Source organism: Tenebrio molitor, chromosome X (assembly GCF_963966145.1).
Source record: "Tenebrio molitor chromosome X, icTenMoli1.1, whole genome shotgun sequence".
Taxonomy (NCBI): domain Eukaryota; kingdom Metazoa; phylum Arthropoda; class Insecta; order Coleoptera; family Tenebrionidae; genus Tenebrio; species Tenebrio molitor.
This window is the reverse complement of record NC_091055.1, coordinates 5,502,102-5,520,844: the sequence shown is the minus strand read 5'-3', so window position 1 is coordinate 5,520,844 and position 18,743 is coordinate 5,502,102. Positions and strand designations below refer to the sequence as shown.

General features: G+C 36.3%; 2 protein-coding genes and 1 long non-coding RNA gene across 4 annotated transcripts; all 3 read right to left on the bottom strand.

Moving 5' to 3' along the window:
* Window positions 1–235: 235 nt before the first annotated feature.
* Window positions 236–5,515, bottom strand: LOC138139590 (dual specificity protein phosphatase 3-like). Of its 2 annotated transcripts, none has more exons than XM_069059904.1 (4): window positions 5,356–5,515; window positions 937–1,091; window positions 660–886; window positions 236–606 (listed from the first exon to the last, which is right to left on the bottom strand). In XM_069059904.1, exons 1-4 carry the CDS (start codon window positions 5,362–5,364, stop codon window positions 332–334), a joined length of 666 nt encoding a protein of 221 aa, XP_068916005.1. In that variant the 5' UTR covers window positions 5,365–5,515; the 3' UTR covers window positions 236–331. The 2 variants fall into 2 exon arrangements, with proteins under 2 accessions (XP_068916005.1, XP_068916004.1); XM_069059903.1 differs by lacking the exon at window positions 5,356–5,515 and adding an exon at window positions 1,149–1,329.
* LOC138139592 (uncharacterized) lies at window positions 2,342–5,172 on the bottom strand. Its single transcript, XR_011162331.1, has 3 exons — window positions 4,627–5,172; window positions 2,734–4,543; window positions 2,342–2,669 (listed from the first exon to the last, which is right to left on the bottom strand). It is a non-coding gene; the product is annotated as an uncharacterized lncRNA (long non-coding RNA).
* A 2,712-nt stretch (window positions 5,516–8,227) lies between the features above and the next one.
* nkd (naked cuticle) lies at window positions 8,228–17,208 on the bottom strand. The gene is made up of 6 exons (XM_069060447.1): window positions 16,881–17,208; window positions 16,254–16,784; window positions 11,266–11,468; window positions 10,887–11,000; window positions 9,847–10,484; window positions 8,228–9,770 (listed from the first exon to the last, which is right to left on the bottom strand). Exons 2-6 carry the CDS (start codon window positions 16,348–16,350, stop codon window positions 9,047–9,049), a joined length of 1,776 nt encoding a protein of 591 aa, XP_068916548.1. The 5' UTR covers window positions 16,351–16,784; window positions 16,881–17,208; the 3' UTR covers window positions 8,228–9,046.
* Window positions 17,209–18,743: the final 1,535 nt, after the last annotated feature.

Genomic DNA, 18,743 nt, shown 5'->3' with positions numbered 1-18,743 from the left:
TCGAGATGCTATTGCAATTTCCTCGTTAGCTATCAATATTCTGTTTGTTATGTTGTTATGTACTGTTCGGTTTTTATCAAAAAATAAAGCTAGATTAAGTAATCTGATGGCCTTCTTTGTTCAGCTAACTCATGACACCAAAATAAATATTTATCGATAATTTTTAACTTTTCTCAACAAATTTCGAAATGGCAATTTATTACGGCCTACACGCACAAAAATAATACGAACCAAATATCAAACGAGATTTTATTTCCAATTACAAAAAGAGTTGGTACGTGAAAAATTTTTTAAATGCACATTCTTCAACCGAAAAAATCTAGAAAATAAATTACTGCATGTCAGAATTAGACGGACACGGTGTACTCAAAGATTTCAAATTTGCAGAATCGTCTCCCTTGCAGATACTAGATGCTCTCTCCTTCTTCAGTCTGGAGTCGAGTTTGGCTAATTGTTTTAAAAATCCCCAGTTGGGGCGGATGTTTCTTCTTTCTAAAGTGTACGCCAAAGCTTCTCTAGAGGTCATTCCCTTCCAAATCATCAAATAAGCCACTACCAAAGTGGCGGATCTTGATACGCCAGCTCTACAATGCACCAGAACTTTGCCTGAAACAATGTAAGTTTTGCGGAGACATTTTCAACAACACTGTGATACTTACCGCCGTTTCTAACAACATCATCAATGAAGAGGGCCGCTTCATCGAAATGAACTGACATGTCCCACGTGAAGCTATCATACGCAGGTATTCCGAAATATGTGATTTTCGTATCTATGTAGTAGTCCTGATTTGTGTTGACTTGGCACCACGGATGTGTGCCCTCCGCGGCGTTGAGTACGTGGGTGAAGCCATTTTGCACCAGAAATTCTTTGTCTTTCGCGGCATATCTAAAACAGGAAATTTTAAATAAAAATTAACAAAAAAAGTCGTACTTTACGCGTTCCCGAGGTGTACACCGGTTGTAATCAAATGCACATTGTGTGGCCCTAACTGAGTGCCAGAATAATCTATATTGACAAAGCGGGGGGAGGTGGACAAATCGTCTAAGTATTGCGATAAATTCTCTTCTTCAGATTCTGGGCTCAAGCTCCCCTGCAATGCGGATATTTAGAAAATAATTACAAGCAGGATCACAGTTCACGTTCACACCACATTGTTACTTTTATTATGATTATCTATCATCGAGTAATCTTTTCACGTGTGCGGGTTAAAAATATAAAAGTTAAATGGAAGACAATGCGTATTTAAAATTGGAACACTCGCAATAACAGTGCAATTTAAAAATTGACTTTTGATGGTTTACCAAACATGTACATTGGTTAATCTAACAGAAACGTGTAGGTAAGGTATCTATCTCATAAGTAGGAATGATAAATAATACTAAACCACTTAGGTATCGTAAAAGGTAATGGATAACAACAACCGCAATTAGTCACCGATACGTTAGTCACACACACTCAAGCAACATTCTTTTAATTCATCATAATAGGTACAGTGTAATTCCATAATTACAAGGATTTTTGTTGGGGAAATTTCAACAGATGATGGGTGTTTAAACTCGTGAAGTTGCAACTAGATCTGTACAAAGTCTTACACCTTTTAACCATTGAATTCAGAGATATTTTTCAATCACATACAGAGTAGGTACTAAAACGGATATTTAAAGATAAATTAGATAATTGTTCTTATTTAATAACGTGCACTTGTACCTACATTAGGTGAATACAGTGAGCGGCAAAAGTATGGAATAAATTGATTAAAAACTAAACAAAATTTTTTTCAAAAAAATCTTTGGACAGGTCGATTTTAGTTTATAAAAATACATATTTTAATACAAAATAAAATTCCAAGCAGTCATTTGTTTTCGAGTTATGACGTCACCGATAGTTTTTTTTAAATAGAAACCCCCTATTTTTTTTCTTGATTCTGATAGCCCTTTTAATAGTCTAAATGACAGTATAAAGATGTTGTTATCTTACATAAGGAAATTTTTGAGAAAAAAAAAATAAAGTTGGAAAAAAATAAATTTTATAACGAACAAAAACAAGTTTACCAAAGTTGGTGGTGTTAAAGGGGCTGGTATATAGTCCGCACGCTGATAGATTGCACGTTTAAATTCTAGTTCCAAAACATAACGCAGTGAAAAATACTAAACTCTCCATCTTAGTTGTTTCGCGTTATGTAGAATTAGTGGTGGGCACATCGAAACAAAAACATCGATGTCTACCAACATCGATGTTTAAAAAATTTGGCATCGATGGTCGATATATTGTCAGAGAAACATCGATATTTCACAAACATCGATATTTTGGGTTATGGTACGGTACAAAAACTCGTTCAAGTTTAAATAAATGTGTTATATTCCCAAACGATAAAAAAAGTAACAAAAATAAAATGCGAAATTCTGTAAATAATTAAATATTACGAAACAATAAAAAAGTAACAAAAACAAATCAAAAAATTCTGTAAATATGTAGATAACAAAATTCATGTCAAAAAAATAAAGTATAAACAATTCTGGTAAGATAAGGCAAGTACCTAATTATTATCAATTGAACTCAAGAAAACTAATTTATTTAATCTCTGAGGTTTGAGGCGACTTCGTTTTGCAGTTACGATTTGCCCAGTCTTCGAAAACAGCCTCTCTGCAGGTACTGAAGTTGCACAAATCTGTAAAGTTAACGATTTTAGGTAAATTTGATAATAATAGATACATAAATAACTTAATACAAACCTGTAAATATTTGAGGGCAAGCTTATGTAAATGTGGGTATGTAATCTTCATGGCTTCCCATATCAGCAGGGGATCACTCTTCAAAGGGTACACTGGACTATTAATGTACTGTGACACTTCTGCATTGATGATATTTTTTATATCGTCTTCACTGGTTCCTTTATTTTGGTGTTCAGCGACCATGGTTTTGTGTAATTTCCACAAGTCCATTTCTTTTTCTATTTCTTCTTCTATTGGGCTGCTCTCCATTTGATTATCCACATTATCAACTGCAAATAGTTTTTCCAATTTTCGTTTAATAACAAGAATAGAATTTCCCACGGCGACATAATCTTTGAAGTGGAGCTTTTTAAACCGGGGATCCAGTAATGTTGATATTGCCAGGGTTTCAACATGTTCCATTTTTCCAAATCTTTTGTGAATTTCGGACGATAAGGATTGCTTTAAATTAATCACCTCTGGAGAGTCTGTTTGTTGATTATCGAGTTCTGATTTCAGACAGTGAACCATTGGAATGATTTTACTTATGGTAACGTATTTGTCTGCAGATACTTCCTTGGTGAGCACTTCTAACGGCTTTAACATATATTTTACATCCTTTAGTATATTTATTTCATATGCGCTGATCATATTTGGAGCACTTGGCTCATTAAGTAAAATATCGCTCACAACAGAGCGAAGACGTAAAAATCTTTCCAACATGTAAAACTTCGAATTCCAGCGTGTATCTACACACTGAATTAATTTCAAAGGTTCACTGGTACCGCTTTCAATTTGTTTAGCTCTTAGCGCCTCAGCGGCGATACAACTTTGTTTAAAATATGTGACAATGCGTTTCACTTTATCAATTACTTCTGAAATAGTGGTTTCACTTTTTATAGCATTTTCTGAAACTAAATTCAAGGTATGTGCAAAACAATGCACATGTACCTTCAATCCAAAGGTGTCACATGCCGCTTTTACCATATTTTGGCCATTGTCTGTTACAATGGCCAAAATCTTATTATACTTAATATTCCAGTTCTCACATTCCATTTTTAAAATCTCAGAAATATTTTCTGCTGTGTGGCGTTTCTCAAGATGATGCACACACAGATTTACTGTTTTTATAGTACTTCCCTCAAGATAATGTAGTGTTATACCCAAAAAACTAATCGTCTGATGGGTTTCAGTCCATATATCAGCTGTCAGTGTATAATTGTCAATGTTTTGTAACCTATCTCGAAAAATTCTAGATATTGTTTCGTATCTAGAATCAAGTAGCCTGGAAAAAGTTTTTCTGCTAGGAAGTGTATACAGCGGAAGAACTCTTTGCAAAAAATTTTGAAATCCAGCATTTTCCACAAAGTACATAGGGAGATTGTCTGTAATTATCATTTTCAAAATTAAATTTGTGGTTTCAAAATCCCTTTTACCGCCTGGTTTGAATTGTGTTATTTCATTAAAAACTGTCGGAATAGTATTGGACTTTTTGATATGTGATGATGAACTCTCAAGGGTCACAGTACTAGCTAGGCTATTGGTACTTACATTAGACATATTATTATTTGTATCGGCACTTGTGGCGCCCTGGTTTGATTCTGGTTCAATTTCGTTGTTTGTACTTTTGTTTTGATTTACTTCTTCAGCCGTCTTTACGTCTTCAGCCACATGGTTTTTATGCATTCTCGAAACATGTCCTAAAAGATTTGTTGTATTGCCGGATGTCTTGAGTTTTTTTCCACACAAATTGCAATTGGCGAATCCATCTCTTCTTTTTGTGAAATACTTCCAGACGGAGCTTGTTTTCCCCATGACCCTTCCTGAACTCCTAAATTAACAAACAAAATAATGAATACATACCTACCTACAACAATCTTCTAATTAAATAAAGTACAAAAGAACTTCACTTACCCTGTTGTAACTTGTGACCAACTAATTTTAACTGGACGACTACCACTGCAACAATGCGATAACCAAAACCAAATTGTTCATATACTGTTGCGTTCACATGAAGTCACGAAATCACGTTAATCAGGGCCCAAATTACATTTCACATCACATCACAATGATTTTTTTGCTTAACTAGCACATTCCATAACCGGATCTATCTGCAAAATCCAACCACATCCAGATCAATCCAGACTTTCTCCCGCCAAAGAGACGCCGTTTCAACCACAGACCTCTGCACAGACCACAGGTTTCAACTTTCAAATCTTTGTGATGGATTGTCTTTGTTCTTTGCACGTGCTTTGCGCTGCAAAAAAACCAATGGGGTTTGCGTTGGCCAAGGATTGACTCTGGGCGTGCGTAGAAGAGAAAACCGCTAACATCGAATAGCAAAACATCGATAGTCTTCGATATATCGCCCTCATGAAACATCGATATGTTTTCATCGATGTTGTCGAGAAAACCTCGATGTTCTAAAACATCGATATTTTTTGCCCACCACTATGTAGAATACCGTTGTAGCCTTGCAGATTAATTCCCGCCACCGCCACGCTTATCTGTGTCAAGAAACGTGGAATCTATCAGCGTACGGAGTATACCAATGATTCTGATTCCTTTTCAAACTACTACATATTATATATGTATAAAAAATCGATTTAGTTATAAACTACACATACAAAAACATATACTCACATCAGACATTGCGAATTGGTGTTTGTTAACCTAAAAATTGTAGGGGGTGAAAAAAGGGTGGAAAAACCGGGAGAAAACGTGGTGGGAACGTTGGATTGGACGTTGGTTGGGTTATATTATCAGGCCGTGCTCACTCTTTAAAAAATATCGGGAGTAGGGATAATAGTTGGCGGAAAGATCACTGAAGCGCTGGCAAGCAATAGAAAAAGATGTCATAAACAGGATTATTCTAAATGATTGTAGTCGAAGTAGGCGTGAAAACTGTAAAATTTATGGTTGCCGCTCCATATAAAAAAACATCAAAATGATGTGAATAAGTGAGTACACACCATTCACACACGGGAGTTAAATTGGGTGCAAAACAACTCAATATTTCTGGATTCAATCGTTAACTTAACAAAAATAAATAAAAATTTCATCACCGCATGACATGCTTCACACCTACTTGATGAAAAGGCTTTTTGATCGCTCTGTATTTTAACAATTTCTTTAATTAAATTTTGTAATATCTGTTCACGTTGGGAAGAACAGCTGTGGTGCAAATGACTGACCTGTTACTATGACAACTCATACGAAATTTAATGCCAAATGTGTGCGATTTGCACCACTGATATTCAATCCAAGATGAACAGGATATAGATGGAATATGTTTTATTTCTTGTAATATTGTTTTTAAACTTGATTTTGTAAAATGTGTAACATGTGTTTTGATTAATCCATGATTTTAAAACGTTGCAAATTTTTTATACAAAAAATAAAGACATTTACAAGCCAGCATTTGAATTTCCCGCAATGCGATACAACTAGTGCTCGTGCGATGTTTCCATGAACCTTTAAGTACGGTGTGATCAAGAATGACTGAATCTGTTGGTGACAATGAAATTTGGCGAATTTTAAATTTACCATCAAAGCTTCATTTTTGTAATAGCATAAAAATAACTCGCATAACCAAAACTGTTTTTAATGTGGTCTCAAATTAAAAGATCCGCTCAGTGCCAATTACGAGACAAAAAACACCAGTAGGTACTTTTCAATTGTTTCATTGCTACAGACTCAGTCATTGTTGATCACGCTGTACAAATTGTGGTGGGGACGCCGGAGTCGCCAATCTACAGCTAATATACAGGTGGAAACTTTAACTGGAATAAAATTCATAAGTTAGAAATAGGCAATTTTTGTAAAAAATCCCGAAACAGGTCGATTTTTATTTTTCCTTGCCCTCATTTTGACGCATATGGTTTTTGCATATCTGCTCCCGGAAGTGCGCAACCATTCACAACTTTTTTTTTGCAAATGGAAGGGTATGTCAAGTGACACCTCGTTTGAAAAACCACTTCGCAAGGAATACAACGCACTATTTGTTTCCTAGATATTTTCAAAGCCTACGAGCTAAAAATTAAAAACCAATTTTAATGTTCAAAATGTCCACTGTTTGTTTGTTGGCAAATTGCAAATCGATAGTAACTTGCATTTCTTACGTTTTGTAACATACATATTACATGAAAATACGCTAACCAAGTATATATAGTCCAAGTACTAATCGCTCACAACTGATGTGATTTCATATTATAAATACAATCAGCGCACGGAATAATGCTATTTTTTTTAGCTGTAGGTACAGGTCGACTGTATGGTTTTTGCACAGTTTTTGTTTCGTAGTTTCGTTTTTATTCAGCGTGAGACGGAAGCAATGTCCGGTGGCGTCCCAAGTGTTTTGCCAATTTATTTGAATAAAATACGACACCAGGTAATCTGTCGAGTCTAGCACTGCTTCAAAAAACAGACAAACCATTATTAAATCGTGAAATTACATTGCGCCCAACGCCCTGCCCTGCAAGTGCTGTTCCGCACGTTCATGAAAATCGACCCCACTACTAGAATCGCCTAAACCTGTCCGAACAATGTTTATGTTTATTAGTATTGCCTATCATAAAACATTAGAGTTCTGGATCTAGTATACCTTCGCAGTTAGGAACGTATAAAAAACAGAAATTGATCAACGACTAAGGAAATTTGTCAGTTAAGTACAGAAAGTAACAAAGCAGCCAATCGTGCTTACTTTGGTCAAATTAAGATGTCGCTACACGATTTATCCAAACATAGATCAAATCCAAACATAGATCGCACCACTCGTGTAAAAGCGTAAGATTTAAACAGCTAATCCAGAGAGATCCGTAACCTGTATAGTGCGTTCACAATCGACAGTTAACGCCTACTTCGACGCCAAATTAAAAAAAAAACACCCGTTATGTATTTGACATTCATATAAGTATAGTTTGTCCCATTTGTCCATCGAGAGATTGGTTGACATAAAAATCACTAAATTCTACACAGAGAAAGTATTACCTAGCGCGCGTAAAATTTGAAATATATTCAAGAAGTAAAATTTTTTGCCCTGAAATTATTCTTTAATAAATGTATTCTAAGCATTTTGTAGTGTTGGGTTACAAGCTTAAATCTAGCTCCAGCATCTTTAGGCATATTTTTTAGAAAAAAGCTTATATGTACTGCGGTATGTATATGTAACAGTGGTGATAAATATTAACTAATAAATAACAAAAATTTACTTTTTATTGGATTGTCATTGCGATAACTTTAATTAAAAAATTTAAAAAGTACTAACCATTTTCAGTTTCGCTCTGTTAATGTATATTAATGAACATATGTATTTACTTAAAAATTAATTTAAATTTTCCCGGCATTTGAAAACTAATTTTTAACGCGTAGTAATTTAGTTACTATTTTGTCAACGAGTCTCAGTGAAAATACAAAAACAAAAACATTATTTCTGTATTCTTATCTTCAACTTGTCGCTGTGCCCGCGAGTCTATAACTATTGTATAATTGGGTATTACGTCAAGAATACAAGATATTAATAAAACATTTTATTTCTCAATAAATATGATCTAAACATTATGAATTAATAAAAAAAATAACTAAAATAGTTTATTAAAATATAACATAATTTATTAATACAAATAGTTCCATTTTCATAGTCAGACTTCTTTGAATCAGGGAAATTCCATAAGAAGTAAATGTACTCTATTTACAGTAAGTTTGTCGCATCCCTGAAATATTGATATTAACCTTATTGCCTAAATTATTATAAATTAGTACTTGTACAGAGGTAGTAGTTTGCATTTAAATTAGGCACATTTATGATGTACAGATATTAAAATTGTAATTCAATAAATACTATACTGACAATCACTTAACATAAAAAAAAATATATATCAATACTGACTTCGAAGTGAAAATAACAAACTGTAACATAATATCAATAAAATTAAAAAATAATTTAATAAATACTCATTAAGCTTACTTACTTTAGAATTAAAAGTATAGACTAGTCATACGAATATACACATATTCTATTTATTAAATAGCCGAGTATTATCAAATTTTTGAAGATTCATAGATGCGAAGGATTAAATATCAACTAAAATTTCACACAGGATACCACATGCCTTAACCATTATCTCAAGTGAACAAAAAGAAAACTCTCCAAACTGGTATCTATAGAATAGGAACTCGAACCTTAACGTTACGATGCCGTAAAAATGAAAATATATCGAAAAAAAAAAACGTAATCCGGTACTTTTCAAGGCATATCCTTTTAAAAATGGTCCCCTGAATTTCACAAACATTCGCACATTATTGTAACAGACCTATAATTGAGAAACCACAAACGCTATACAACCAGCGGCGTCTCTTGATAATGGTGATAATGATGGTGAATGTGTTCATGGACGTGGTGGTGTTCGTGTCGTTCAACTCCCGAATTTGGAGTAGAAGGCGCACTGCCGGTATTCTTCTCTTTGTACGTCGACTGCGTGAAATGGTTGCTTTTCGTTTTATCTTTCATATTCAAATTCGACGAGAATTCTTGTTCCAGCCAGCGCACCACTTGCGCCATGGCCCTCGCTTGATCCTCCTGTCTGTTCCTGTGTCTGAGATAGTGCGGCGACGACGTGTGACCGGTCGCGACCTGTGGGTTCTTATTCGTATTCGCGTTTTTCACTTCACTGTTAACACTCTTTTTTGGCGTTCTTTTGTTCGATTTGTTCATCTTGTTCTCATCGTTCGTCATCGGATATTGTAAAAACTGATATCTGAAAGGGACATCGGCCAAGTCGTTTTTGACGCGGTGCCTTCTACACTTTTGTTTATTCAACGATATTTTCTTGTTCGACACGCACATTACGGCGTCTATCAGCTTGTCGTACTGACAGTGCGTCTGAGGGAGCTGCGTCGTATTCTGGAGAGAAGCGAGATCCACGTAGAAGTGAGTCGGGTCGACTATGTTGGCCAAGTACTGGAGCGGAGAGGGAGTCACCTTTGGGGTTTTGACGTGGTGTTTGTGCTGCGACTCCGCCACTTGCTTCGTCTGAGTGCCGACATGGTTGGAATGTTTTCTGCAAAAAATCAAATCACTAACGTCACGACGATTCGCCCACTCAAACTTACAAACTAAATTAAAACGCGACTCACCTCGGCGTTTGAAAACCTAAGTTGTTCTTGTCCATGTTGGCCTGTATGATTTCCAGCAACTCCTGCCTCTGGAGAGACCCGGACCTCTTCTTCGGCGTTTTCTTCGAGCAATTGTTGTCGTTGCAGATGTTGGTGTCTTTTATAAATAAATTTGGTATTGTAAATCTAGGGCTATTGCTTCTCTGGTACTTCTTTTGATGCTTTTTTGGTTTAGTTCGCTCACTCTCCGAGCATTCTCCTTCGTCTTCGTCGCTACTTAAATTTCCGGATATTCGACTGCAAGCGTCTGAACTGTCATCCGATACGAACGGATTGTCTTGCTCTTGCTCCTCTTCGTGTCTGTTACAACATTGGTGTTTTTTAGTTGGGGTTTTTTGTTTCGATTGTCTTCTACAGTGCCTTCGTTTTTCATTGATACCTTGTCTAATTGTCACATTTAAGTCTCTTTTATATCGTATACTACTTTCTTGGAGTTTTTCTTCATGATTGTCTTTTTGGTTGATAATTGTCGCACTGACGTGCTTCCGTTGATCCGGTGAAACTGTCAATTTCACTTTGATCGTTTTACTGCCGTAATGTGGAACTTTGACCGACGATCCTAAAGCTTCGTATATCGTCGTAACTAAACCGGCGATGTCCTGTAAACAAAATTTTTCTCGTCACATTTTTAAAACAACGGATACTTTAAAGAACTTAGCACAGCTTGCAGCAAAATGCATCAAAAACGGTGAAATAAAAGAATGTTATTGGTGTAAATCTTGTAATAATATACATCTCACAGAGTATAAATAAATGACAAGGCAAGGAGTGAGTAGGATGTGATTCTAATAGCATCTAAATGTAATTTCTTTTGTAAACAAAAGCAAGTTCAAAGAGAACACTAGATCAAAGCGGCCGCTACTTATAAATTTTACATTATAGAATGATTTATGTATAATTTTTGGCGCTAAAACTGATTTCACACAAACAAGGGAACTAACCATCGAACTTGCCCAAATTATTAATAACTTTTACAAAAATAAACACCGCGAGTTACTTACATCCTTAGTTATTTTTCCGTACCCGTCGAAATCATACAGAGTGAAAGAAAATTCCTGTCTTTCTTGACCAGATTTGTTGTCGCCGTCTTCAACGGATACATCACAGGAAAACTCCTATAAGTAAACAAGAATTCATCTCCAAAAACGTATCACCCGATCTCTCAAATCAGATAAACATTAATACCGGTTTTTGTCGTGATCGTAATCTTGCGGTTACGATCATGATAATTACAGTGCACTACTGTGTAAAAAATGAACGTTGCGAGTTTATGAAGTGTGGCAGCGAACGTGAAAAACTCCTTTGATCTATTCTTGACATTCGCGACACAAGATGAAACGAACAATTTCCGAGTGGTTTCGTTGAAAATGTTTGAAGTACCTCAAAATTAAGGTGATGTTGAGGTATTTGCTTGTTTGGCGTGGAAGAATCTTCCGTGGGCGTCGGTGGTGGAACGGTTTCGTCCTGAGTCTGCAGAGGTGGCGTGGTGCAGGCAGTCCTCAACCTTTCATTAGCGTCAACTTCCGACCCTAATCGGCCCAGGAGTTCTTCTGTATCCGACACTTTCCCATCTCCACACTCCACTGCCAAAAAACAAACAATTTATTCTTTGATCTCGTCTGAATCTGGGCTTGAATGGCTTGTTTACGATTTCGAGGATGTGTATTATGTGTTCGTTTTTTGTTCTAGAACGAGACCTTCGTTACGTAACAAGCGAAACTGGTTATAAATAAAATAGAAAAATTAGCGATATTTTCAAACATGAACGATCCGCATTCGTCCGATGTTACTCGTACAAAGTATGTTGAGGTCTGAAATGAAAGTAAAGAACGGGACGATGGAATGCGCACGGCTCCAGGCATCTGAGGAAAGTTACAATTAAATAACTATTCGGAATTCAGATTAATTACTTAAGATGAGGTTTGTCGGAATGTTTTCTTTTCTTTTTGTTTTTAATCCGACATGTGATACGTGACCGATGTGGAGATTCGATTGCGAAAAAGTAAATAAATAAACTGTTGTTTACTTTGCGACTAACTGAATGATCCTTTTATTGTCACTTAAACGCGTCCAGTTTCGTCAAGTTTTTTCTATTTGTCAAATAAAACATGAAAACCCGAAACAATTTGCAATTAAAAACGCAGAGCGGCGGCGAGTTCTTTGTAAAAGGAGTTATTTCAAGGTATCTTAACTGTAGAAATTCTTTTGCTTTGGCTGTTAAAATAAATGTGACGTCATAACGTTGTTGGTGGTATTTAGGCGGTTGCCTTTTAGTATCCTGTGCTCGATCTATTAAACCGTAGTCTAGACTCTAGACACTTTCTACCACCGTTTCAAAACAAGAATTAATTCGCGATATTCATCAAAATTTAAACGATCCGAGGACCGCGGTGGGACTCCTCGTTTTTATTAAACCTTGCCGGTATTATTTACGGTCAATAAAATTACGAAATGTAACCCAAAAATTGGAAAGTTAAACAAGTACTGGGATGGACAAAGCCTTCAGGTAATGCAGTTTTATGGCTTCCAAACTGGAGAGGTCGGAGAGCATTCATAGGTTCTTGGAAAAGGCTGAATTGGGCATGTTCGGAAAAAACTGTGGGAGGCTGTAACTTAATATTTACCGGCAGCGGAGCAGAAAAAATATTTTTTCAACGCATTCTTCCATTCCACAACTTTCCGAATAATTATGAAATCAAGTGTTGTTAACGTTTAAATATTTTATTAAATGAGTAACGGGAATTTATACGTGGCGCCAGCATAAGTCTTTCCCGGAACTTGATGTCGGCACCTTTGATTCCATACTCGAATAAATATTGATTTAACCACATAGCGAAACTATAATGCTGTACTACTCTGTCGGCAATACCTTTGATATCACTATCAGACCGTATTAAATATTAATCAACAAAGCGTTTAAAGCAAATAAAATAACAAATATTGGATTTATTTGATCACATGCATTGATTCCCCTCTGGGGATTCACACCATTCTCAAAAATCATCGACCACTACAACTTCAAAACACGTGCGGAACCACTTCACCACTCATCGTCGACGCAAAAAATATAACAAATTACGACTGCGTGTTTATATCCCTTCACAACTACACTGATTTACAACTTGCTGTTTATCGATAGGATCCATGCGCGATTAATTGGACACGAATCTGGACGATAACAGCAGAACTTTTCGCTCAATCTCACTCTTACACGTACAAAATGACAAAAAACTATCTTTTGTCTGAGAACGAATGTTGGCGTTTCTTCGCGTGGACAGTGCATGCTCGTTGGGGATATAAAATTCTAACCCTCCACGTAATAAACCATCTGGATTCTGGATAATGACGAAATTTTTTATGTGGGTAACAAAATCCGTCACGGATCGTTATCCAAATGGAAAAATAGGTTACAGAATAAACAAAACTATAAAATTCACAACCGTTAAATTATGTTTCATTAGGTCCTCCCGTTAATTGCCCTAAAGTAGCTAATTGTTGGAAATAAAAACCAATTTCACGGCGACGCTGCGTTGCGGTGCAGGAACATTAAACGCAATGCAGGAAACAAATGCACAGGATTCTATCGGAAGCGGTGGTTTTCTCCTGTTTTCCACCTTCGACCTCTTCTTTCACTTTCAACATGACAAGTTAAAAATTCGATGTAAATTTCTGTTCCGATTTGTGGTAACTTATTTTATTAGATTATTCTGACATAATGTATAATCATAAGTAACGGCAACGAAAAAAAAAATTGGACGGATTTCGACTTAATGGCCTCACGTGATAATTAGCGACGACACGAAAATTCCATTTCTAATGCGAGAGCAGTAAAATTAGAAAGTTCAAATTTCTTACGGACAAATTCGGTTTGGTTTCGGATATCTCTGTATACAGTACGGAGTTATTTTATTTTGGCTCCACGGTTGATGGCTATCTCCTAAACGAGCGGCCTTTATGAATGGATCTAAATTTAGATTTTAGAGAGCGATTTGAAGAAAAAGCGCAGTATCTCTGAATTTATCAAACCGGAAAAATGTGTAAAAAATAGTTCAGAGTAGTTTATTATTTATTAGAAACAATTAAGATATGCTATCTGAGCGAAACCAATAAATTTATGTATAGGTATACGCAACACACAAGAGCCGCCATAAAAACTTTTGATGTTGTAGACCGATAAAACCTGATAAAATTCTAGTAAATATAGGAAACATCAAACCCATTTTACCTCGCGATCGGCTTAACAAAAAACAACATAATTAATGGATGGAATTTTAATCAAACCAAACGTAAAAATCTGGATTGACGGAAGTGGAAGTAATGCAAAGTTTTAGCTGTGACAGTCAAATGTGGTGTACAATTTTAGTACGAAAATTAGCAGATAACGAAAACAAGCGAGCCTTTTTCGCGATAAGAACTACTCGAAAATCAAACTTTGTGGATATTGATTGACTGCATTACACGAAACAAGCTTGCATTAATCATGTCAGAATGAATAATAGATTAACGAATCACCAACAATCGTAAAAGGCTGTACAAGCGTTGACCGCGAAAGATAATGCAAACGTAACTGCTTCTTGTAGGCGGTAATAAATTTTCCGCCAGTTTATTAACTTCTCAACTTTCCGGGGGGACGGAGTTTCAAAAATAAATTGGTGATGTATTATATTTTGACAAGGTAACTCACTCCAATTAAATTTTGTTTTCGAAAATGTAAAAACAAAGAGATGAAGCAAGAAATAAAACAGACATAAATAACAGCAAAAGCTACACACCGCGGGCGCGTCAAAATAAAACAATTTTATTGCGTAATTTTCCAAAATCGAAAGATACGCCGGAAGTGCCGTTTTAAGCAACGTTTTGAAACTGCGCAGAACCGCGCGATTGTTTTTTCGTATTTTTTTTTGTTTCCGATTCTTGGGTATGTGGGTGAAATAAATATGTAGTTTGGTTGCCAAGATTCGGTTGTTTACGCAAAATTTTGAGAGGTAATTAAAAGAGATATTTTTCGAATTGTGCGATTGTGGGGGACGATGATAAACTATTCGAATTCCAAAAGTGAATAATAAGCATAAGCGAAGTATCGGACCGACTGGCTCTAATTATAGTTCTTTAGATGTTCACGCTATAAAATTTACAATCCAAAACAAACTCCTGTAAACATATTTTCATTGAGTAAAAGCTATGATTCCGAGAACTAGGTGGCCTGTTAAAATATTCACAATTTATAAAGTCGTTTTATTTTTAGACAGTTTAAATCGCAAATTGGCGCCAGGAAGTCGAATGACCTGTAATAATCCTGGACAAGACTTTAGCACAATTTTTCGACAAGTTTCATCAATGAACTGCGAACGATATTATCCACGTATGTCGGTTTAGTGTTGTGTACCTTAACGGAAATAGTCGGAGGCAATGACAGTTCAAAATGAGAAATGATGACCGACTGGGGTCTAAACAGCGATTTTAGCGGCATTCTTCGCCGGCATCACAATGAAATAGTAGCCTTAAGGCCATATTAGTTATAAATTAACTGAATGTTACACGTGGAGCGGAACAAACACGAAAGGTTTGACTCGGGGCGAATCGAACTCCACGGACGTACTACAGGTTATATTCTCAAAATAATTTCATGCATTCTTTCAGATTAAGCCACTGTATAGTCAACGAAATAAACCATAACATTCTGATTAGTGAGCCTCCACTAGTTCGGCCCCCATTTATAGGAAAATTCCTGATCGGAATTGGGAATTGGCCAGCCAGCCGGGAGGGTTCCATCTGAAGAGGACTTAATAATGTGCACAAAAGGAGCGATTGCCAAAACTGAAAAACATTCGGCACAAAGCGAGTTTGTCGGAGGAAGATGACAGGCCACCATAAGATCCCAGATGCAAGAAAATGCCGACAACATTGTTGCCAGATCATTCTGTGTGACTTCGGCCCATTAATCTCTTCGAAATCAAACACAGCACGCACTTTCCATGCTTTGGTTACGCCGCAAATTCGAAAATACTACGTAAAACGCACGTTCGTCCGCAATTAAAGCGCGTCGTCCTGTCAAATTGGATATTTTGATGATGAGGTGAAACGAGAGGGTGGCTCAACAAATACTAATTTAAATAATCGAGTGGCCGCGTATTAACATTGACGACGGCCAAACACGTCCAATTACAATTTTATTTATGTTGCCATTAAACTGTAAAGATAAAAATATGCAATAAAAACAGTTTGGGGAACATAACCTCACGAGTTGCGGCATTGTAAAACAAATGAGTTTCATATGTCAAATAATTGCATACGGCGTTCCTTTAAAGTTTAAAGGTATTGGATTGTCGAGGTTGGCAGTGGCTCGAGATGTGCAAAATCGGCCGTACCTGAGAATTGTTTGTATCCGTTGAGAAATTTCGTTTTCCACCACTTAACTAAGTTGTTAGCCATCTGTGAATTGTGCATCGATATCCAGATGTCCATCACAAAATATCCTCACAGCGGGCACATTTCACTCACAATCACAAATTCACGATGAATTTCCAGTCAGGACGAGAGTGCGCGTACGGCAGCGTGCGACGTAACCCTCACGAACAACAACACTGTGGTCACTACTAGCTCTAACAGAGTACCCGCTGTATAGTACGTTCTCCAGTGGAACATCATTGTAACTCATGCGGTTCATGCACTGGGCTATATGCCGAAGCCCGAGACGGCCAGATAAAACTTGGTCGACGTGTACGCAACTAGAGGAGCCAGGTGCAACACCCTACTCGGTAGAGATTGGCGCGGCGAGGCCGCTACCAACACCAGTAGCTTCGGCGAGACCGCGGTGGGGGTAGATGGATGGATATACTTGGGGGGCAAAGCTTCGCTCGACGTCCGCAACTTTTTGCTCGGGCTTACTACAAACTTATCTAAATAAACAAAGAGATTAACTTTTCATGCGGGCTATAAAAGCGACTGCTTGATGCGCCCGACAAACGTACGACTTGGATTAATTAAGTACTCACCCCCACCAGGTTAGACCGCTCGCGCACAACGCTCACACGCAAGTATCCCAAACAACCACCAAAAACCAAAACATCGGTTTTTATTTAACAAAATCCTCACCGATCCAAATTTTATTTCGACCGTTTCATCTATTTCCAACAGGTCCCGATTCCCACCGCTGGTTTCCATCGTACCACGACAATACGACATATTACGAGAAGTGGACGGGGCGGGACACTTATGCTCGCAAACTTTCAAATATGTCAATCACGTGATGTCCACTACTCTCGTCTGTTCTTAATGATCTTTTTTTATCAAAATTTCTAAATTCTTCTTTCAAAACTCTTCGACATTTTTGTTTTTAATTCGAACTACATATTCGAATTGTTAAATATAATTGACAAAAAACTCTTCCAATCTCTTTTTACTTTTCATTTCTTCAACATATTAATAGATCTAAACCTAAACTCAAATAAAAGTGCATCAAAAACGTCAAGTTTATTTAACAAATCTCAATTTAATCTAAATTTTTTTTCAGCCGCTCTATCTACGTAAAGTCCATTCGTTTTGTATTGAACTTTTCAAGGTCAAACAATTTTATTTTTTGGCTTTGTAATTATGTTTTGTAAATAGTGACATGCAGGTAAACACCGTAAACGTTGAATTGAGCATTGCTAAATCACATTATGTTGGTTATATGCATGTCACTATTTACAAAACATAATTACAGTGCCAAAATTTAAATTATTTGACCTTGAAAAGTTCAATACAAAATGAATGGACTTATTTATTTTCAAAATCAGGTTCCATTTTCCCATACTTACTTTGCTTTAAATTAAATTGTTAATTGTTACAAATGTCAAACACGTACATGTACACACGCGGCCACCCAAAAGTGCACGATTTTTTTTTTCACATGTTACATAGGTATTATAATAATAATAATAATAATAATAATAATAATAAGTTTATTCATGCGAAGATACAGCGTATTTGCACACGTCAACAAACTAGATTTAACTATTATACAGAGTGTCCCAAAAATGGCGTACTAACGGTGCACTACGGTGTAGAAGAGACTACCGTAAACGTCAGAAAAATGTTGACTTGCGACGGTCGCACTTGTTGTTGTCGTGGTAACGGCGCAAGAGAGAAAGATGACGCATATTGGTAATTAATGTGTAGGACAAAGATAGCTACACATTGCGCTGCACCACCTATTTGCCACCATGACTTGAAATCGAGCCCTAAGGCGACGAAGAATGTTCAAATAAATGGACCACGTGTTGTTCATCTACTCCACTCAATTGTGTGTAGAAAAAAATTTTCAAGCAAAAATTATATTATCACATTAACATGAGGCAATACATAATCTTATTTGCAACTGCTTTTTTCTTCATATTTCTTATTCCAGTAGATCTAGAACTCATGTGAGGGCATTGGACCTTAAGTTAGTTACCAAAGATTCAACCTTTTTTAATACGAAAAAATGTCTTCACTATATTATTCTTTATGTACTTAAACTATGTAAATCACGAGAAGTGCAAATGTGCAAATTTTTAAGTAAATGAATTACGTGATGCTGATTGTTGATCTAAAAAAGTTTTCTTACCAAAAATAAACTGATTAAAATTTATATCATAGTTTTTTTTTTCCTAATATTCTTAAATGCTATCAGTAGTACCTAGGATGCTGTTACAAAAGACGTTTACTTCAAGATATTACTTTTTGTTTGGACTTTCTAATGTAGACATACCTATAAACATTAAACTATATCCATTTCAAATAAAGACTAATAGGCCACCTTCAACTACAGTGAGTATTTGACAACTACGATTTCATTTGTTCGATAATCCATTTTCTTTCCAAATGTCGAGTCGATG